We start from the raw sequence: 21278 nt of genomic DNA on the forward strand, positions 1-21278 counted from the left end.
AAAACAAATGGAAACCTTGATGATTAATCCAAATATTGAGCAGTTATCTGTAATCAAGGCCATTAAAAATCCAATGGATCAGTTTTGCCACCTCTGGAATGAAAGCTAAACCCTAGAGCGCCTATGTTCACTCTTCAGAATGCTTTTTTAAAAAACAAGAAATTACTTCTCCATTTTGTTCTGCACGAAATGAGTAAGAATAATTTGTTCCAACTTGCTTTTCTCAATGCCTGTTGCCTTTTGGCATTGGTTAATGGGCATTACATTAACATGACCTCTCTGTGGCAATCTTGGGCTAGTAATATGGTGCAACAGAATGAGACTATTGTAGGGGCATTTTCTTCATGGAAAAGTGCACTGATGTTTACAAAATCAATTGGTGTTGAAATTCATTATTGAACTGTTAATTTTATTGTGGTTAATATGAAGATCTCTTCCCCTATTGTATCTCAGATTTTTCTATCCAAAGAAAGGTATAAAACTACTTCCTATTAAAAAATAAATTCTGAACTGAATATGTAGGTTAATACATAATTTCATTTATATTACACTAAGCCACACAAAAGGGGTATTAGGCCTGATTACCAGAAGCCGGGGCGGGATTCTGTGATCCTGAGGCTAAGTGTTGACGCCGTCGGAAACGCCATCGCGTTTCTCGACAGCATCAACACGGCCTCAGGATCAGCAATTATAGCCCCTACGGGGGGCCAGCATGCACTGGAACGGTTCACGCCGCTCCAGCTGCTGATCCTGGCGTGAACTGGGTGCCGTGGGATCCGCGCATGCGCAGTTGCACCAACGCGCGCATGCACAGTGGCTCCCTTCAACGCACCGGCCCCAACGCAGCATGGCGTAGGGCTACAGGGGCTGGTGCGGAAGAAAGGAGGCCCCCAGGCAGAGAGGCCGGCCCGCCGATTGGTGGGTCCCGATCGCGAGCCAGGCCACATCAGAGGATTGGGGCCTTGGCAGCTCGAATTTGTGAACTGACCTGGATTTTTGTTTTAAAAAAACAGGTCATGAGTTCACCTTGGACTGTGTGAGCAAGCATGACTTTTCCAAGAAATCATATGACTTCAGCTAAATGACCAGCAAGACACTTCAGGAGGAGACCAGTTTGTTTATTTGAACTGAAATTATTTTAATTGCTGGAAAGAAACAATTTAAAGGTAAGGCCCTAGTAATTTATTGTAATCACCTGATGAGTTTTGTAATAACCTGCATGGGACATACAATGTGGGGATGATTAGTTTCCCGACTCCTTGAGGAGTACAGAGGTAGCTTACCCGTTCTTGCATAAAAGGTCGGCCAGTCTGGAACCGAGCGGCAGGTGAGAGTACCTGGTAAGGTTCTTCCAATACTATATATATATTGTATTATATATATATATTATATATAAATATAATTGTTGTAAAATGAATAGATAGATAGAATTTACAGTGCAGAAGGAGGCCATTCGGCCCATCAAGCCTGCACCGGCCCTTCCAAAGAGCACCCTACTGAAGCGCACGTATCTACCCTATCCCCGTAGCCCGGTAACCCCCACTTAACATGTTTTTGGACACTAAGGGCAATTTAGCATGGCCAATCCACCTAACCTGCACATCTTTGGACTGTGGGAGGAAACCGGAGCACCCGGAAGAAACCCACGCAGGCACGGGGAGAACGTGCAGACTCCGCACAGACAGTGACCGAGCCGGGAATCAAACCTGGGACCCTGGAGCCGTGAAGCAACTGTGCAAACCACTGTGCTACCATGCTGCCCACAATAAAATGTTGTTTTCTTTTTGCTTACTTTAGACTCCCTGAGCCTTATTAAAAGTTTGATGTTTTGAAAGTATTTTTTAAGCTCAGTTGGGAATAAACTGAGGAGAAAGCTGCCCAACTCACACTCTCCTTGCCTTGTCTGAAATACAGTGTGGTTATCAATATCCAGCTCAGAATTCTCATGTCAGTGGAATTTATTTGTTATCAGAGGGACCTTGGTCTGCATGTACTCTGGTCCCTTAAGGTAGCAGAGCAGGTGGATACAGTGGTTGGCGTATGGTATTCTTGCCTTTATTAGCCGAGGCATAGAGTTTAAGAGCAGGGAGGTTATGCTGGAACTGTATAAAACGTTGGTTAGGCCACAGCTAGAGTATTGTGTGCAGTTCTGGAATCCACATTATAGGAGGGATGTGATAGCACTTGAAGGGATGCCGAGGAGATTTACCAGGAGGTATTTGCAATGCCAAAGCATACAAGGCTATGGGCCAAGTGCTGGAAAATGGGATTAGAATACTTAGGTGGTTGTTTTTGATTGACACAGATGCGATGGGCTGAGGGGCCTGACTGTGCTGTAGACCTCTATAACTCTATTGTGACAGGTAAGACTAGGGAGGTTGGCCAGCACTGTGTGGCTTTAGTCAAGTTTAACAGTAACAAGAGCATTAATAAAGTTTTCAGATAACCTCAATGTGGATGAAAAAGAAGGAAATCTTGATTTTGTTCAGATGACACAGGTGAGTTTTACCTTTTTTGGATCGAATTACGGCATCCAGCCACTCCTGCAAGGTATTATCACTGTAGACATCAGGGGGGTGAGCCATGATCGGAGTGCCAGTCTCGTTTAGAGTGTTGAGTCCTTCAATATTGACATCGGCCTCCAGTACCATTGCACTGCCTGCAAACAGATATACAATAATCAGGCTGTGAGTGCTGTCCTTTTTCGTTGTGGCTTTCTCCACCCTTCCTTCTCTTTCGGGTAAAGCAGAATGATGCCACTGACATCTGCTGCTGCCAGGAAGGGGTGTGTATGTGTGTGTGTGTCAAGATGGGATATGCAATAAGCCCTCCCCCACCGACCTTGGTTCACAGAAGGACCAGTGCACAATGGGCCAATGTATTATACTGTGTCACTGACTGCTAGCTTGGGAGTTCCTCTGACAGCATTCATAAGAATCTCTAACCATGCCTTTCAAGTCAGGTTTTATTTTTGTCTGATTATGCTTCTGTGAGTTTGATTTTCTACATTCAAGGCATTATTTAAATTCCACCCATATCTAGATGTGCTCAGAAACGCTGCAGTACTCTTACTTGCTGTTCCACCTGCAAGCAGCTACCTTAACACATTCCAGACATTGAACTTGGGGATGGTGGTCCATACGGTTTAGTTCCATACAAAACACTGAGCCAGTTAAGCAGTGAGACTGTTGTCTTTTATTAACAGGGGGCTTTTTGCTCTCCTAGTTCCCGGAATGGTGCAGCCGCAGTCCTCACGATATGAACAATATTATATTAATACTGGTCATTTAGGAAATGCTTGAGCTGTGCTTGTATAAACAAGAAAACCTCTAAAGTCTTGAGTGCATCATTTCCATCAAATCCCCCTCTCCCCATCACATTGGGTGATTGTTGTTAGGCTTAGAGCTGCACTAAATAAATAGAATCACTGCAGCAAACTGGTGATGACTATGAGTGTTCAGTGGCAGACATTATGGACATAGCCCTTGTTTAACTCTGTGGTCCTTTGCCATTAAGCTACTGATACCACTTGAACTTTCCCTCGTGTCCTTGGATGGTTCTGGATAGCTTCCTTTCAGACCTTTGCTCCCGGCAGCTAGTTTACAAAATTATCCTTTCCTAACCTGTAGTGAAAGCAGAATTTTCACCCTGCATCAAATAGGTTTTAATATGTGATTTAAGATACTTGGGATAAGTATGTTTTAGAATCTACTGGTGTTACTAAACTATAAGACAGAGACATGTGTCCAGATTTTGGTTGCAGTACACAAAGCCAGGCTGCAACAGTCTTGTCCAGGATATATTTGATCTGGGCATTCGTAGATATGAAACCAGAATGAGTATAAACAAACATTCATCAAATAATACACGGAATGCACATTGTGGCTTTAAACTCAATTGGTTTCAAGACCTGTTGATCTGGGAATATATGCTGCAGTCTTTTACAACACCATTCATCTAATTTTGGATACCTTGCTGCTTCTGTGAAAAATGCCTTAAATTGCATATAACTTTAACTTGGAAGTAACACCTTTTGGAGCAAACAGGAAAGTGAGGTGGTCATCCCACATGGTCTTAATTGCATATATGTTAATCATTAGCCTTGTGACAAACTATTCCATTCACAGCTGAAATGAAAACTTGGTTCATGGGAGGGTCAGTACACTTGAATATCTAGCAAATCAATTAGATGAGATCTTAGCTCAGCAGCTCACCCCCGGGGCAGCATCCCCTCAGCAGCTCACCCCCGGGGCAGCATCCCCTCAGCAGCTCACCCCCGGGGCAGCATCCCCTCAGCAGCTCACCCCCGGGGCAGCATCCCCTCAGCAGCTCACCCCCGGGACAGCATCCCCACAGCAGCTCACCCCCGGGGCAGCATCCCCTCAGCAGCTCACCCCCGGGGCAGCATCCCCTCAGCAGCTCACCCCCGGGGCAGCGTCCCCTCAGCAGCTCACCCCCGGGGCAGCATCCCTTCAGCAGCTCACCCCCGGGACAGCATCCCCTCAGCAGCTCACCCCCGGGACAGCATCCCCTCAGCAGCTCACCCACGGGACAGCATCCCCTCAGCAGCTCACCCACGGGACAGCATTCCCTCAGCAGCTCACCCCCAGGGCAGCATCCCCTCAGCAGCTCACCCCCGGGGCAGCATCCCCTCAGCAGCTCACCTCCGGGACAGCATCCCCTCAGCAGCTCACCCCCGGGACAGCATCCCCTCAGCAGCTCACCCCCGGGACAGCATCCCTTCAGCAGCTCACCCCCGGGGCAGCATCCCCTCAGCAGCTCACCCCCGGGGCAGCATCCCCTCAGCAGCTCACCCCCGGGACAGCATCCCCACAGCAGCTCACCCCCGGGGCAGCATCCCCTCAGCAGCTCACCCCCGGGGCAGCATCCCCTCAGCAGCTCACCCCCGGGACAGCATTCCCTCAGCAGCTCACCCCCGAGGCAGCATCCCCTCAGCACCTCACCCCCGGGGCAGCATCCCCTCAACAGCTCACCCCCGGGGCAGCATCCCCTCAGCAGCTCACCCCCGGGGCAGCATCCCCTCAGCAGCTCACCCCCGGGGCAGCATCCCCTCAGCAGCTCACCCCCGGGGAAGCATCCCCTCAGCAGCTCACCCACGGGACAGCATTCCCTCAGCACCTCACCCATGGGAGAGCATCCCTCAGTACTGTACTGAGGTTTTAGCCCAAGATACAAAGTTACAAGCTAAAGACAGAGTGGGGCATGAGTTCACAATTTTCTCAAACAGAGATAGGAGTCCTAACACTGGAGGGTAAACTGACAAGGGCAACAATGATTTATCCCCAACAATCACTCCCTTGTTAATTGGTTAAAACATTGGAGAATAAATATATCTCAAATTCTCCAGGAATACTTGATATTTCTCTGCACTGGAACCAGCAATGGAAAAGTGGGTGAGGAATGTTGTAAGTGAAGAACAGCAGGCCAGGTTTTAAGAGTAGAAATGTGAAGTTGGATGATTACTTTTGTGACGCTTTGTGGAGAATCTAAATCAACCTCACCTTTTCACACATCTCTCAATCCTTTCTCTCCAGAAACATGTCTCACCACCTCGTGGTTATATTTATACCATCCTCTTAAATGGTCTTCTCTGTTAACTTATTCTCTGGTAAACCTCTATGGTAAACTTTGTTCTTATTTATTATTTACTTCCTTTGATGTAAACTCTTGTTCTGGATGCTTACCTTTCAGGGCCTTCTCCATTTGGCTCTTGCTGTTTGCAGCATGGTACCATGTAACCAACAGCCCATCCTTCCTGTCGATCATTCCATGTTGAAGCAAGTAGTCCAGTAGGTCCCCGCCTGGGCTGAAAGATCCATCTACCTTGAAGCCCCTGTCTGAAGGTGCAAATAAGAATGCTAATTTTATTTTTAACCTGCCACTCAATTTGATCACGTAACCCCCTCCCCATCTTTTGGCTCACACAACTGTGACTGGTATTTTATTGCTTTGAGACATTAAAAAGTACTTGCGCAAGTTACTGGATTTATTTCTTCTATATCAGTATCAATGAAACCTCATTCATTGGTAAGGTTTACGTGACACAGGAATGGGGTTCATGCCTTTATCTGAACATACTAAGACTGCAGTAGTACCCATTTAACATCTTCCTTGACGTCCTTCCTGATGTTACCCATGTTATCCTCCGATTCTAACCCCCATATGTCCCACTTCATGTGTTGATGATTGATAAACCAACCTGGCTTATCAATGGCAGCTGGAAGAATAGACCAGTCACTGTCAATTGGTGAATTATTTTCTCGTGAATCCAACTAATTCGACAAGCCAAATACTTATTGCTAATGTAGTCCTAAGTGGACAAGCAACAGGATGTTTACCAGCATTCTGGACAAACCTGGTAGGTCTGGACATCCTGGATTTAGGCATGTGTGTCCTGCAGAGAAGAGTTTGAATTCCATATCAAGCACATGAAAACTCTAACCATGTGGATTTCTCGGTGGCTCGGTTTAGCGACTCATACATGGAGATGGATTTCTGCACATCTTAAGTCAAGACACCTGTAGTAATCCACGGGAGGCAGGAGTTCCATCACCACACCAATATTTATTTACAATAACGATATTACAGGAGCAGATACAAACAGTGCTGCTAGCAGTCCAGTCAACTTAAGACTGGCTCACAAAGCCTACACAGGTACTTATATGGGCCCCCTCAATGAGCTATCATTGAAGGGAGCTCATACTCCAATTGGCCAACCAATAAAGCCAATTGGAGTTCATTACAATACCCATGACCAAAAGTTCCAATATCTTTCTGCTCATCTTTATTTCAGGTGGCTGTAGAAGATCCCGTGGTTCTATGCAGAAGAATAGAGGAGTTCTCCCCAGGGTTCTGCCCCATATTTATTCCTCAACTAACATCACTAAAAAAGATTATCTGGTCATCATCTCATTACTGTTTGCTTGCTGTGTACAAATTGGCTGCTGCATTTCCTACATTGCAACAGAGACTACACTTCAAAAAGTATTTCATTGGCCGTAAAGGGTTTTGGGACATCCTGACATTGTGTAAGGCGCTATATAAATGCAAGTCTTTGTTTCCCCTCTTGGGAAACTCAAATCTTTTACATTAGTGAAGTCTAAACTGCACTCTGAAAGCCACATGCAAACCCCACATCCTGAATACAGCGCTCTTGAAACCTGACAAAAAAATTTGTATTTGTGGCTTTATTTATGTTGGTTTGTCCTACTTGAATTTTGTGCATGTGGAAGTTGGAAAGTGTTGTTCTTAGTGCTGAACCTTCATTGGCAAATAAATGCAATATCAGGGCATTAATATTGCAAACTATTTGCAAACTAAGAGGAACACATTTTTAAGGAGCGTGTGTGACCCCCAGTTGATGCAACCCACAAAGCTTGGAAAGTCCTGTTTTGATCTTCTCAGCTGCCTGATTGAATCTGGGAGGAGCTCAACCTAGACACATGAATCAGGGACGCTGTAACCCGAGATATAAAAAGGGACTGGGGCTCCTCCCCACTGGTTCCTCTGCTCTGCAATTAGTCGGAGAAAATAAGCACAGTAGTAACCTCACAATTCAATGTCAATAGCAATTATAACTGCAAACCTAAAAGCAATAGCCTAAGTGGAGCAGATAAATATGGTTTTAAGCTATATAGATCAGTAAAATCTCAGGTGTGACTACACAGTCTGTACGGGGTTATCTGACCTCACGAAAATTTAATTCAATCACCACTGGCACTCACAACATCTTCCCCCAACCCTCCCTTCCCCAGGATCATTCACCACATTCCGAAGAAGGGAGAATATTTTGGAGCAGGGCAAATTAAGTGTTTGTGCGAGGGTGTAAGGGCCAGATTGAAGATTTTAATGAATGTAGTATGTCTGCAGTGAGTAATTGAGGTGAAATTCAAACAGGGTGTATCTCAACCAACAAAACTCTGCCCAAATCTGTAAATCATTAAACAGTATCATTAACATTTCTAGTGCTTTAGAGAATTCATCCGTAAAAGGCATTGTCAGTCCTTGGAGCTCTGTGGTGTCTGTAATGAAGATAATTACAAGGTAATTATGGAGCTGCATGACTCTTGAGTGTAACAAAAAATAGGATGATGCAGGGAGAGGCCTTGAATTGCAGTGTTTGATCATTGCAATCTGATTAAAGGGTAAGCAACCTCATGTACAGGATCATTTTTCACTGCTATTCCAGAAACAATTTCTACGTGCTGACAGCATCTTTTCGTGGTTTGACTTGTAGATAAGTTTCATTTTTAAATCTTCATCTCACCAACTTCTGATGTAACGTCCAGACAAAGCAAGGCCAGCAATTTGTGAAGATCCTGTAACAACTGAAGGAAGTTACTTCAGGAAAGAGTCATGAAAGCAGGAAAGGTGCAAACACGCAACAATAACACATGGCAATTTCTGGATCCCTTTCCCACGTATATACTCAGCATCATATGGTCATAACTCTTCATGCAAAACTGTTTACAGATTTATTCTGTTGCCAAAAGTTTGGATTTGTCAAGTGGAGGCATTATCAGCAGGAGACTCACTAGCAGCAGGTTGAAATGGGAACTCACTGGGCTAAGAAATCAGATCCTAGACCCTAACAATCCTCCGCCAATCAGCAGTAAAATTCAACAACAAATAACTTATTCGGCACATTACCTTTCTTTATAAATTTTGGAGTACCCAATTCATTTCTTTTCCAATTAAGGGGCAATTTAGCATGTTCAATCCACCTATCCTGCAAATACGGGGAGAATCCAAAGGAATCCAAAGAGAATCCAAAGATGTGCGGGTTAGGTGGATTGGCCATGCTAAATTGCCCGTAGTGTAAGGATAATGGGGGGATTGTTGGGTTACGGATATACAGGTTACGTGGGTTTAAGTGGGGTGATCATTGTTCGGCACAACATCGAGGGCCGAAGGGCCTGTTCTGTGCTGTACTGTTCTATGTTCTATGTTCTATAATGTGCAAACTCCACACGGACAGTGACCCAGAGCCGGGATCAAACCTGGGACCTCGGAGCCGTGAGGCAACAGGGCTAACCCACTGCGCCACCGTGCTGCCCGGCACATTGCCTTTTATGGAAAATTGCATGTTGTTGTCCTCGTTGATTTATTTTTAAGCTCATAATATTTTGCAATGTATTTTTCTTCATTGTGAGTAAGCAGCCTGAAGCCAGAAATATTACATTGGTGGTTTTGGGCTCTTGTGTGAGGTTGGTTCCTTGTGATACTAAACAGTTTGGGTATCAATTCATTCAGTTGCAAAGCAGGAGCTTTAGCTAGGTAGACTTAGGAGAACTAGAAATTCGAGCATCAGTGGGGTAACTGGTTTATACCGCGACCAGTAATTAATTGTTTCATTATGTATTGGAGGTTTCATGTTTTATACTCTAAAATATATTGTAATATAGCTATAACCAAAAAGATAATTAATTCCTTTAAGTGAGGATTCACTATATATAATCAAATTAAGTATTCTTTAATAAAAACAGAAAAAGAAACAGGGTCTGACAGCATCTGTGGAGAGAGAAACAGATTTAGTGTTTCAGATCCTTTCATTTATTTTTAAAATTTAGATTACCCAATTATTTTTTTATTAAGGGGCAATTTAGCATGGCCAATCCACCTACTCTGCACATTTTTGGGTTGTGGGGGCGAAACCCACGCAGACACGGGGAGAATGTGCAAACTCCACACGGACAGTGACCCAGAGCCGGGATCGAACCTGGGACCTCAGCGCCGTGAGGCGGTTGTGCTAACCACTAGGCCACCGTGCTGCCCTTCAGATCCTTTCATCAGAACTGGCAAAAGTTAGAGATGTGATCGGTTTTGAGCAAAGGAAGGTGTATGATAGATAGGGTGGAAGACAGGAGATTGAATGACAGAAGAATAGGTCTGGCAGGGCCAATGGGAAAGAAAAGAAACAACGGATGTGCCTAGAGTAAGTGTTCTGCGAAATGAAAGCAAAAATAATAGACAAACCAAAACTTTCAAAGAAAAACAACAAAATTGGGGTTACCGTTTAAAATTGTTGAACTCAATGTTGAGTGCAGAAGGCTGTAAACTGCCTAATCAAAAGATAAAATGCAGTTCCTCAAAACATATGTTAAAGTTCACTTGAACAGTGCAAGCAGGTCAAGAACAGAGATGTCAGAGAGCAAGGTGGAGAATTCAAATGTTAGGGCTGCCAGAAATAGGGGTCAGTCATGCTGAAGGACTAAACAAGTGTTCTGCAAAGCAATCACCCAATCTGCATTTGGTGTCATCGAATAAAGGAGACCATATTATGAGCAGCAAATACAGTACGGTACATTGAAAGGAGCACACACATAAATTACTCCTTCACTCACCTGTAGGGAGTGTTTGGGGATGGTGAGGAGACAGGAGGTAAAAGGGGGACAGTTACATCTAGTGATTGCAAAGAAGGTGCCTGGGAAAGGGAATCAGGGTGATTGAGGTGTGGACCAAGGTTTCAAGGAGGGAACCGTCCCTTCAGAATAGAGTCATAGAATGCTGAAAGGGGAGAAGAAGATGTGTTTGGCGGTGGCATCATGCTAGATGTGGCTAAAATGGGGGGAAATTATTTCTTAAATATGGAGGCCGGTGGGGTAGATGATGAGGACCAGTGGGGATCCCTTTCATGTTTCTGGGAGAGAGGGGATGGGGTGAGAGCAGAACTGTGGGAAGTGTGGTGAACCCAGTGGAGGGGAAATGAATCCTTGGACGAGGATAAAAGAAGACATCTCAGAAAAGCCATGTAGAAGGTTGTATCATTGGAACCGATGAAATTTAGATCGAGGAACTGGGAGAATGGAATATGGTCCTTCCAGGGTGTAGGGCGTGAGGAAATGTGGTGGAGGTAGCGGTGGGAGTCAATGGACTCGTATTAAATATAAGTTGATTGCCTATCACCAGAAATTGAGACAGTGAAATCAAAGAAGGGAAGGGAAGAGATGGTGATAGAAACTGAGACAAGGATGAAAATTGAAAGCAAAGTTGGTGAAGGTTTCCAATTCAGGGCGAGAGAAGGGAATGGCACCGGTACAGTGATCAAAATATCAGAGAAAGAATTGCAAGAGGGGCCCCGAGTGGCACTGGAGCAAGAAATGTTTGACAAAGCCAAGAAAAAGACAGGCATACCTAGGTGCCGTACAGATATCCACAGCCATTTAGAAGAAGTGAGGTGAAATAAAGAAGAAATTGTTCAGTGAGAGAACAAGTTCAACCCGGTGGAGGAGGGTAGTGGTCGATGGAAACTTTTTTTTTCTGAATGATTCATGGGATGTGGGCGCTGCTGGCGAGGCCAGTAATTTATTGCTCATTCCTAATTTCCCTTGAGAACGTGATTTTGAGCTGCCTTGTTGGACCGCTGCAGTCCATGTGATATAGGTACACCCACAGTACTGTTAGGAAGGGAGTTCCTGGAGTTTGGCCCAGCGGCAGCAAAGGAACAGTGATATAGTTCCAAGTCAGAATACGGTGTGCCTTGGAGAGGAACTTGCATGTAGTGTGTACCCAGGTATCTGCTGACTTTGCCCTTCCAGGTGGTCGAGATCACCAGTGTGGAAGGCGTTGTCGAAGGAGCCTTGGTGAGTTGCTTGGTTGGGCCTCATTTCAAGGAAGAAGTAGAGAGCCCTCAAACTATCCTGTTGGAGGATTGATGTGTAGACAGATTGACTGTCCATGGTGAAGAGGAAAGAGTTAGGGCAAGGAAATCGGAATGTTGTAAAGTGACAGAGAGCATCAGAAGTGTCATGGATGTAGGTGGGGAGAGACTTGAGAAGCTGGGGGGGGTGGGGGTGGGAATGGAGTCAAGATAAGAAGAAATCAATTCAGTAGGACCGTAACAGATTGTTTGTGAATCTTGTGAAGGAGGTTCTTCTTTGGTTCATGTGCTCATGAAGCTTTAAAAGTGATAAACCAGACAGTACCGTGAGTGACAGCATTTTTCAGTAGTTGTGATGCCAGTTATCAGAAGAGCACACTATCATGCAAGACTTTCCATAGGCAATCAGTTATATTCTTAAAGCACTGCCGATGCATTTGAATGACACATTAGAAAGGATGTATGTAATCAAATTGGCCACTTAATTGAAATGGAAATTTTCTTTTGTGGTATCTTAAGGTTTTTATGTTGGATTTCATTCACCTGGGAGCGCACTGCACAGCCCTTGCCGAACATATAAATGTCGAGAGTGTTAAATGCTCGTAGCTTAAGCTTGAAGTACGTGGGCGGTGCATGGCGCAGTGGTTAGCACTGCTGCCTCATGGCACGGAGCACCTAGGTTCGATCCCGGCCCCGAGTCGCTGGCAGTGTGGCGTTTGCACATTCTCCATGTCTGCTTGGGTCTCACCCTCACAACCCAGAGATGTGCAGGGTAGGTGGATTGGCCGCACTAAATTGCCCCTTAATTGAAAAAAATAATTAGGTACTCTAAATTTATAATTTTTTCAAAGTTTGAAGTACATACTGTATAAGTCAGTGAAAAGGTTTACAGTATGCCTCAGTTTAGCTAAATTGAAAATAATGAACACTGAAGAAAGCTGATATGGTGAGTTTGTCACTTATTTGACTTTATGTGGTCCTGAAGTGATGCCCAGAGCGTCAGTGAGAAGAACAGCACGGAGTGTGGTGGAGGAGACTTCAATTGATGCACTCAAAAAGGGAATTGGGCTATTACCTGAGAAGGATAAATGTGTAGGGTTACGGGGAGAAGCCAAGAGGATTACACCAAGTGAATTGCTCTTTTGGATAACTAGTGCAGACTGAATATCCTCCTTCTTGCTGTAACAATTCTGTGATTCTGTCTGACAGCACAATCAATTGGCTACTAAAGAAGGGGGTCTATGGTTTCTATGGATATAAGCCAAGAGATAGCTTTGATACTGAAGGCTTGCTAATCATACACTGAACTTAAAACTCACATAATCCCTACAAATACATGGACATGAAATGATGATACATCATGAAACGTACAATTAGGTTATATTCATGATGGACTAAAATCTGTAAATTATTATTGAGGCTCAATTTACCTCGACTGTAATCACTAATATTTAAGCCTATAATGATATTGACCATAACCTGCAATTATAGTTAAATTAAGTAATGGTAGCAATGCAGCTTTGTGTCTGCTGACTGTTTGAAATTCTCACCCTGGTTTTCAAATCCCTCCATGATCTCGCCTTTCTTTATGTCTGTACCCCCTATAACTCTACAAACCTCCAAGATCTCCATGCTCCTTCCATTCAGGCCACTTGCACATCCCAAATTCTCGTCACTGCACCATTGGCAGCCAGGCCTTCAGATGCCCTAGCCTAAAGCCATGGAATCTTCTCCCTCTTTAAGCTGCTCCTTATAGCCTACCTTTGACCAAGCATTTGTTTACCTCTCCTAATATCCCCTTATATGGCTTGGCGTCAAATTTTGTTTGATTACTCTCCCGAGAAACTGGCCAACTTTTGCTATATTAAAAGCCCTATATAAATGTAAGTTGTTGTCTGACAGGAATTGCATTTCATTCAAAATTGAGCTTTACTCCTGCTGTTGATTTGTAATTGATACCTTCAATCTGAAGAGAGACAATTTAGGTACATATTCACATGTACAATATGTTAAACAAGGAGCAACAGATTCTAATTAAAAATTTAGTGTGAGCATAATAGTGGAGGGAAGAGTCGTTATCTTCTATTAATCGGCCACCTAACTGGCATTTGTCAATACGTTTTTTTTAAAAATATTTTTTAATTCTCCTCCTTTTTCACATTTTATCCCAAATTTACACCCAACAATAAATAGTAATCAGTAACGAATGTAATGTCAATCCCCATATCAATAACAACGATCCCATCCTCCCACCAAACCCCAGACATTAGCCTGCATGTTAACATAAACAAATGACAAAAAGAAATCAGGAATCACCCATAGTCACCATTAACACATACAGTCCCCCTCCCCCAACCCTCCCAGCCCCCAACACCCCTAATGTTCGATGTGATCCAATTCTCGAAAGTGCATAATGAATAACGCCCACAAATTGTAGAACCCCTCCATCCTTCCCCTCAGTTCAAATTTGACATTTTCAAACGTTAAGAATTCTAACAGGTCCCCCCGCCACACCAGGGCACAGGGTGGAGAGGTTGATCTCCACCCTTACAGGATCCGCCTTCGAGCGATCAACGAGGCGAAGGCTACACCATCTACCTTTGCGCCAGTTTCCAACCCCAGCTGGTTCGACACCCCGAATATGGCCTCCCAAGGGCCTGGGTCCAGTTTCACGTGCACCACTTCAGAGATTACCCTAAACACTTCCTTCCAGTAATCCTCCAGCTTTGGACAGGACCAAAACATATGTTATCAATACGGTTTTGAGCTATGGGGCAGGAGCAAGGGAGTAAGATTAATCAGAAAGCTCTCTCAAACAGCCTGGGTAAATGGCCTCTTCCTGTACTGCATAATTCTTGATAATACAAAAATAATCTTTATTAATGTCACAAGTAGGCTTACATTAACACTGCAATTATTGGGCTGCACAGTAATGCAGTGGTTAGCACTGCTGCCTCACGGCGCTGAGGACCCGGTTTGATCCCGGCCCTGGGTCACTTTCCATGTAGAGTTTGCATATTCACCTCGTGTCTGCGTGGGTCTCACCCCCACAACCCAAATATGTGGAGGATAGGTGGATTGGCCACACTAAATTGCCCCTTAATTGGAGAAAAAATGAATTGGGTACTTTAAATTTTTTTCTAAAACATTGCACTGAAGTTACTGTGAAAGTCCCCTAGTTGCCACTGTACGGCACCTCTTCGGGTACACCGAGGGAGAATTCAGAATGTCCAATTCACCTAACAACACTGGAATATTGTTAATTATTTCAGATTTTGTTACTTCGCAGAATACCTCATCAGATTGGCAATTCCACTCGTGTATCCATATCAGATTACTATCAGAGTGTTGAACTCTGCTTCCTCGCTGTCCTTCGCAAAGTAGTAATTTGAAAGATTGTTAAGCCAGCATGAGGAATGACAGTGCCTACTCAATACGCATGGTGCTCAACTTCCACCACCCCCCACAACTAATTTTTTCTCGTTTTCACATTGATTGGGCTTTCCTCTTGTCAGGCTAGGAATTCCATAGGAATCTGCAGCCCTTTGGTATCCCAATATGCAAGAGTGCACTCTTCATAATTACATTTGGAAAGTTAATGTCAGTGCAATATTGTTGCCTGGGCTGGAGGATGTTAGCTATGAGGAGAGGTTGAATAAGCTTGGATTGTTTTTGTTGAGACAAAGGCTGAGGGGAAACCTGATTGAGATCTACAAAATGACGAGAGGTATAGACAGGGTGAATAGTCAGAAGCTTTTTCCCAGGATGGAAGACTCAATTATAAGGGGGAGCAAGTACAAGATGAGAGGGGGAAGGTTTTGGGAGATGTGCAGGGAAAGTTTTTCACGCAGAGGGTAGTCGGTGCCCGGAACACGTTGCCAGTGGAAGTGGTGGAGGCAGGCACGATAGCAACATTTAAGATGTATCCTGATAGACATGAACGGGCAGGAAATGGAGGGATACAGATCGTTTAGACAATAAGTAGTGGGTCGAAATAAGGAATCTGGATCGGCACAGGCTTGGTGGGATGAAGGGCCTGTGCTGTAATGTTCTTTGTTCTTCTTTATAATATATAAACACAAGCAGCATCGCAACCAAGCCCAATTCTCCCAGAAATGTATACATGCTGAAGAGCTTCAAAACAGTGGGATTTGATCTTGGCTCTCTTACTAGAATGTGACCATGCAGTAAGTCCATGGGTCAAAGCGGTTTCCATTTTTTAGATCAGGTCTTCCATTGAAATGCAGTGTTGTTGAAATCTGCCTCATAAAAAGCAGTGGGAATGCAGGAGCAGAAGCCATTCAGACAGGCAAACCGGATTCACCATTCTGTTAGATCGTGATTGACCTGTACCTCAATTCCATTTATCCATCTTTGATCCAGAACCCTCGATACCCTTTCTAATACAAACGCCCAGCTCAGTCTTGAAAGCTCCAGTATTCTTGCACCACACCCTTTTTGCAGAAGATAGTTGCAGACCTCCACTGCTGTGTGAAAATGAGGCTTCCGATTTCATTCCCGAATGGCTTAGTTCTGATGATAAGACTGCCCTTGTTCTTGATTCCTCCACTAGACGATACAGAAAATCCCAGTACTTTTCTGAAGAGATGGGTCCCAGGCGTCCTAGCCAATGTTTACCCTTCGATCAACAATCACAAAAACAGATTATCTGCTCATTGCCACACTGCTGTTTGTGGGAGCTTGCTGTGCATAAATTAGCTGCTGTGTTTCCTCCATCACAACTGTGGCTACATTTCAAAACGACTTAATGGATTGTCAAGTGCTTTGAAGCGTCTTGTGGCTGTAAGAAGTGCAAGTCTTCCTTTCTCACTTCATCAAACCACTTTATCAATTTAACAGCTCGGGATGCCATGGTGGCACAATGGTTAGCACTTCTGCCTCATAGTGCCAGGGACCCAGGTTCAATTCCAGCCTTGGGTGACTGTCTGTGTGGACTTTGCATTTTCTCCTAGTGTCTGTGTGGGTTTCCTCTGGGTGCTCCGGTTTCCTCCCACAGTCCAAAGATGTGCAGGTTAGGTGGATTGGCCATGATCAATTGCACCTTAGTGTCCAAAAGGTTAGGTTGCATGGGGTTAATGGGTTCAGGGGATAGTTTGGGGGCCTGACCCAAGGTACGGTACCCTTTCAGAGGATCGGTGCAGACTCAATGGGCCGAATGGCCTCCTTCTGCACTGTAGTAGAGTCTAATGATTCTAAAATCCCCCCACAATCTTTTAAATTCCAAGAATTACAAGACTAATTTATACAATTTGTCTTCACAATTTAACTCTTTGGATTTTCCTATAATGTTAATGAATCTCCCCTCCAATTACAATATATCCTTCCTGAGCCGCATTACCTAAACAGAAACAAGTGCTCCAAATGACCAAAGCCTATACAACAGAAGGATCATTTCCAGTCGTTTATATTCCCAGACTTAGTGCTATTCATTTTGAATATGCATTGTTCTCCATTCCATTCCAGCTTATTCTAGGATAGCTGGCCAATCCTACTGTTCTGTTGTGAACTGATTTTCTAGAATATGGGGTCTATTAATAAACGGTGCTATTATTGGAATAAAGGTGCTATTAAAAAGCAGAAGTGGTCAAGGAGGTCACAATGGAAACACTCAGTTGAACAGACAAAACATTTGTGGAAATAAGTGGCAGGATAATGCTTTGGACATAAATCCTACATTAGTCCTGTTTTTGAAAGGTTGTGCATGAAGCTTTAACTTGTCACTTGTCTTCACAAATGTTGTTCCTGACTCACTGATTGTCTCCAACTTTTTCTGGTTTTTGTTACTAAAAGCACAATGATAGACTCATCTGATTTCAACTTAATAACCTCCCATTTCACTAGTGGGCACATAGTTATATCTGAACTTCTGTGGTAATCTTGCCTAGTCACATCGGCTCCCAGTCTCGTACAATTCTACTGGCCCAGGGCCTCGCATAATACTATATTCAGAGACACCAGTTCAGTTCCTGCTGTGTTGAAAATCATAGAATTTACAGTGCAGGAGGCCATTCGGCCCATCGAGTCTGCACGGACCCTTGGAAAGGGCACCCTACCTAAGCCCACTCCTCCACCCTATCTCCATAACCCAGTAACTCTATCTACCCTTTTTGGACACTAAGGGCAATTTATCATGGCCAATCCACCTGACATGCACATCTTTGGACTGTGGGAGGAAACCCACGCAGACACGGGGAGAACGTGCAGACTCCGCACAGACAGTAACCCAAGCCGGGAATTGAACCTGGGACCCTGGAGCTGTGAAGCAATTGTGCTAACCACTTTGCTACCGTGCCACCCCTGGAGCTTCCACTCTTTGTTGGCATTGTTGCAGCAAGCTGAAAGTGCACTGATGTGTATCAAAGAGACACAGTGAGAGCGCTTATTGGGCAGTGAGCAAATTGGAGGTTAACTAGAAATCCTTCCAAAGGCAATGTAATGCTGAATAATGCAGGCCAGAAGGTCCCAGGTTGTACAGTGTTAACTGATGTCAATCACACTGCAATTATGCTGTATTTGCCATTGGCTAGAAAAAGCCAATAAAAATCAGCAAGGCTCCTAAACACAATCTCTGAGGCACTGCTGGAAAGTGTATATATCAGGTGAGGACATGATCGAACTCAATGTGATAGCTTCCATAGTTAAATAACCTGTCAACACTTACAATTCAGGGTGAAGAGAAAGTGGGAATAAGAGCTGGGTGGGGTGGGGGGGGGGGGGGAAAGAGAGAGGGGGTGTGGGGGCAGTTGGAGGCCGGATATGGTAGGAGGCCCTGAGGAGAGTTAACACGTCCTCGTCTTGCGCCAGGCTCAGCCCAATACAGTTTAAGGTGGTCCACATTGCACACGACTGTGGCCCGGATGAACAGGTTCTTCGAGGAGGTGGAGGATAGGCATGGGCGCTGGGCGGGGGGTCAGAGGCCGAGATGTTTCTGGCAGAGGTTTGCTAACGTCACGTCAGAGGTCTTACAAGTGAGGACTGTGCCGAGTCCAGAAGTGGTAATCTTTGGTGTGTCGGAAGACCCGGGAGCCCAGGGTCTTCCGACTCACCAAAGGCCGGTCTCCTGGCCTTTGCCTCCCTGGTGGCCCAGAGACGGATCTTACGAGGATGGAGCGACCCGGAACCTCCAAAGTCGTAGGTGTGGGTTAGCAACATGGCGGGGGTTCTCAGACTTGAGAAAATTAAATTTGCCTTGAGGGGTTCGTTGCAGGGTTTGCTCGGGGTGGCAGCTGTTCATCGAATTATTTTAGAAAAATTAAGCTATCAGCAGGGGGGGGTGAAGGGGAGGCATGGGGGAGATGAGTAAGGGCAGGAAATCCAACAGAGGAGTGGCTGGGGAAGGTGGCACTGTTTATGTAAGCCATGTTGGCTGGGGTCTGTGCTCGGGGGGTTTGTTGGTTATATTGTGTTTTGTTTCTGTTGATATTTGATGATGAAAATTGTTAAAATTATAAATGCCTCAATAAAATATTTTCTAACAAAAAAATACTTGCAATTCAGGCTTAAACACATAAAAACTGACTACTTGGGTGAATACTGGTGAAAGCCTTCTGCATGTAGAACATTACCTCAACAGCAGAGGGAGGCAAGGCCTGTCAGCTCTAGTTTGATTGTTAATTATTTTGTAATCACTCCAGCCTATCAATGGAATGTATACTGATTTCCATAAATTGCAATTAAGGCAAACCCACAGAACCATCTCACAAGTGCCCTCAAAGCACCCACTTATTTATGACCACAGGATGTCTCAAAGTACTTTACAGACAATGAAGTAGGTTTGGAGTGTAGTCACTGTCACTCCATCACCGGTAAGAAGGTCCCATCACCTTCACACCTCAGACTATCACCAGCAATATTTGACAGCACCTTATCCTGGGAACTCGCCCCCTCTGATTCACTCCCGCGACTCTGACAATTAGCTGGGAACCGGGGGGGGGGGGGGGGGTTCGGGTTCCCGTTCCCGTTCCCGTTCCCCGGGACGACACTCTTTCTCACCTGGAAAGAAATCCCTATAAACAGCGAAGTATCCCACCAGCCCGAGGTAAGCAGCGACCAGTGAGGCAAAGAAGAGGCCGCCCAACAGCTTCCAGCGCCGGCGGATGGAGGGGCCGTCTTTCCCATCTTTATAAAGAAACTCTTGGTCCGATGCTGGCTGCAACATCTCGATCAGAACGGACTCTGCTCTGCTGTCTGGGAGCAAAAGGCGGCTTTTAGAACGTGAGGCGGGAGGTGAAGCTGTTCCGTCCTGCGGGACCCGCCCAGTTCCTGCTTCCCAGCCCAGAGTGGGCGGCTGGGGACAAGCGGCAAAAACCACTGTTATAATTACAAATAATTCCTTTCCACAGGCAGACAGATCTGAATAGACATACCCTGGAATTATAGAAAAAAAATAACTGTACAGTATTTTAAAAAGCGCAGACACAAAGTTAAATAAATTTAGAAACTATCTGTGATGAAATATTAGACGAAAGACCCGCCTTTTCCACATGTCCACAGAAAATCAGAGTCTCTGGTACCACTTGTCCACTCGTGTCCAGCGGGCAGCTTACAGTTAAAAGCAGCCAGTGCCCGAATGATTGGAAACGATACAGAACAGGAGGCCAATCGTACCCGTGCCAGCTCCTCAAAAGAAATGCCCAATTCATCCTGAATCCCTGTTCTTGCCCCACTGCCCTATCAATGTATATTTCTCAAATGTAGATCGGATTCTCTTATTAAAGTTGCTACTGAATCCATTTTAGGCACTCTCATGCTGAATCTAAACAACTCACTGTGTCAAGTCAGGCTGCCATCCATCCCCTTGACCATTCCGCTCATTGAGCCTTCAGCAACCCTATGGCTGATCTTCAACCATCTCCATCCCTTCTTTCACATAAGAGTCCAAAGATCTATCGATCTCAACCTTCGGTAGGCTCAGCAAGTGAGGTAAACTCTCTCCATCGGTGTCTTTTGGTTATTGGATCCTCCAGCCAGTCGGGAAAAACTTTTTCTTATTTATCAAAACCCTTAACAATTTTGAATGCCTCTATTAAATTCCCTCTTAATCTTCTCTCTAAGAAAAACAATTCAGGTTCTGGAACCTCACCACATAAGTGAAGTTCTTCAGCTCTAGTACCATTTCAGTAAATCTCCTCCGTAACCTTTCAAAGGCCTTGACATTCTTCTGCATTAATAATAATCTTTATTATTGTCGCAAGTAGGTATTAATGTAATGTAATGTAAGTAGGCTTACATTAATACTGCAATTAAGTTACTGTGAAAAGCCCCTAGTCACCCTGTGTTCGGGGACACAGAGATTCCAGAATGTCCAATTCACCTAACAAGCACGTCATTTGGGAATTGTGGGAGGAAACCAAAGCACCTGGAGGAAACCCACGCAGACACGGGAAGAACATGTAGACTCCGCACAGACAGTGACCCAGCCGGGAATCGAACCCAAGACCCTGGCGCTGTTATGCAACAGTGGTAACCCTTGTGCTACCGTTCAGCTGTGGCCCAAAGCAATGACTTATAAAGGTTCAGCATCACTTCCTTGTTTTTGTAATGTATGCTTCCATAAAGCGCAGAATCCCATAAATGTTTTTAACAGCTTTATCAACTTTTCCTGTCACCTTCAAAGATTTGTGTATGTCTCTGTTTC

At 44.7% G+C, this 21278-nt stretch overlaps 1 protein-coding gene across 2 annotated transcripts in view; it reads right to left on the reverse strand.

Moving 5' to 3' along the window:
• fam151a (family with sequence similarity 151 member A) overlaps positions 1-19846 on the reverse strand; it is a 37459-nt gene extending 17613 nt beyond the window's left edge. The window contains exons 1-3 of one of the 2 annotated variants that reach the window (XM_038794737.1): positions 19634-19846; positions 5706-5858; positions 2510-2659 (exon numbers count right to left, since the gene is read on the reverse strand). In XM_038794737.1, the coding sequence (XP_038650665.1) occupies positions 2510-2659; positions 5706-5858; positions 19634-19799 (469 nt within the window). In that variant the 5' untranslated portion in view covers positions 19800-19846. Of the gene's footprint in view, positions 1-2509; positions 2660-5705; positions 5880-19633 lie in introns of both variants that reach the window. The other variant, XM_038794735.1, reaches the window with a different exon arrangement.
• Positions 19847-21278: the final 1432 nt, after the last annotated feature.

This window comes from Scyliorhinus canicula, chromosome 4, assembly GCF_902713615.1.
Source record: "Scyliorhinus canicula chromosome 4, sScyCan1.1, whole genome shotgun sequence".
Taxonomy (NCBI): domain Eukaryota; kingdom Metazoa; phylum Chordata; class Chondrichthyes; order Carcharhiniformes; family Scyliorhinidae; genus Scyliorhinus; species Scyliorhinus canicula.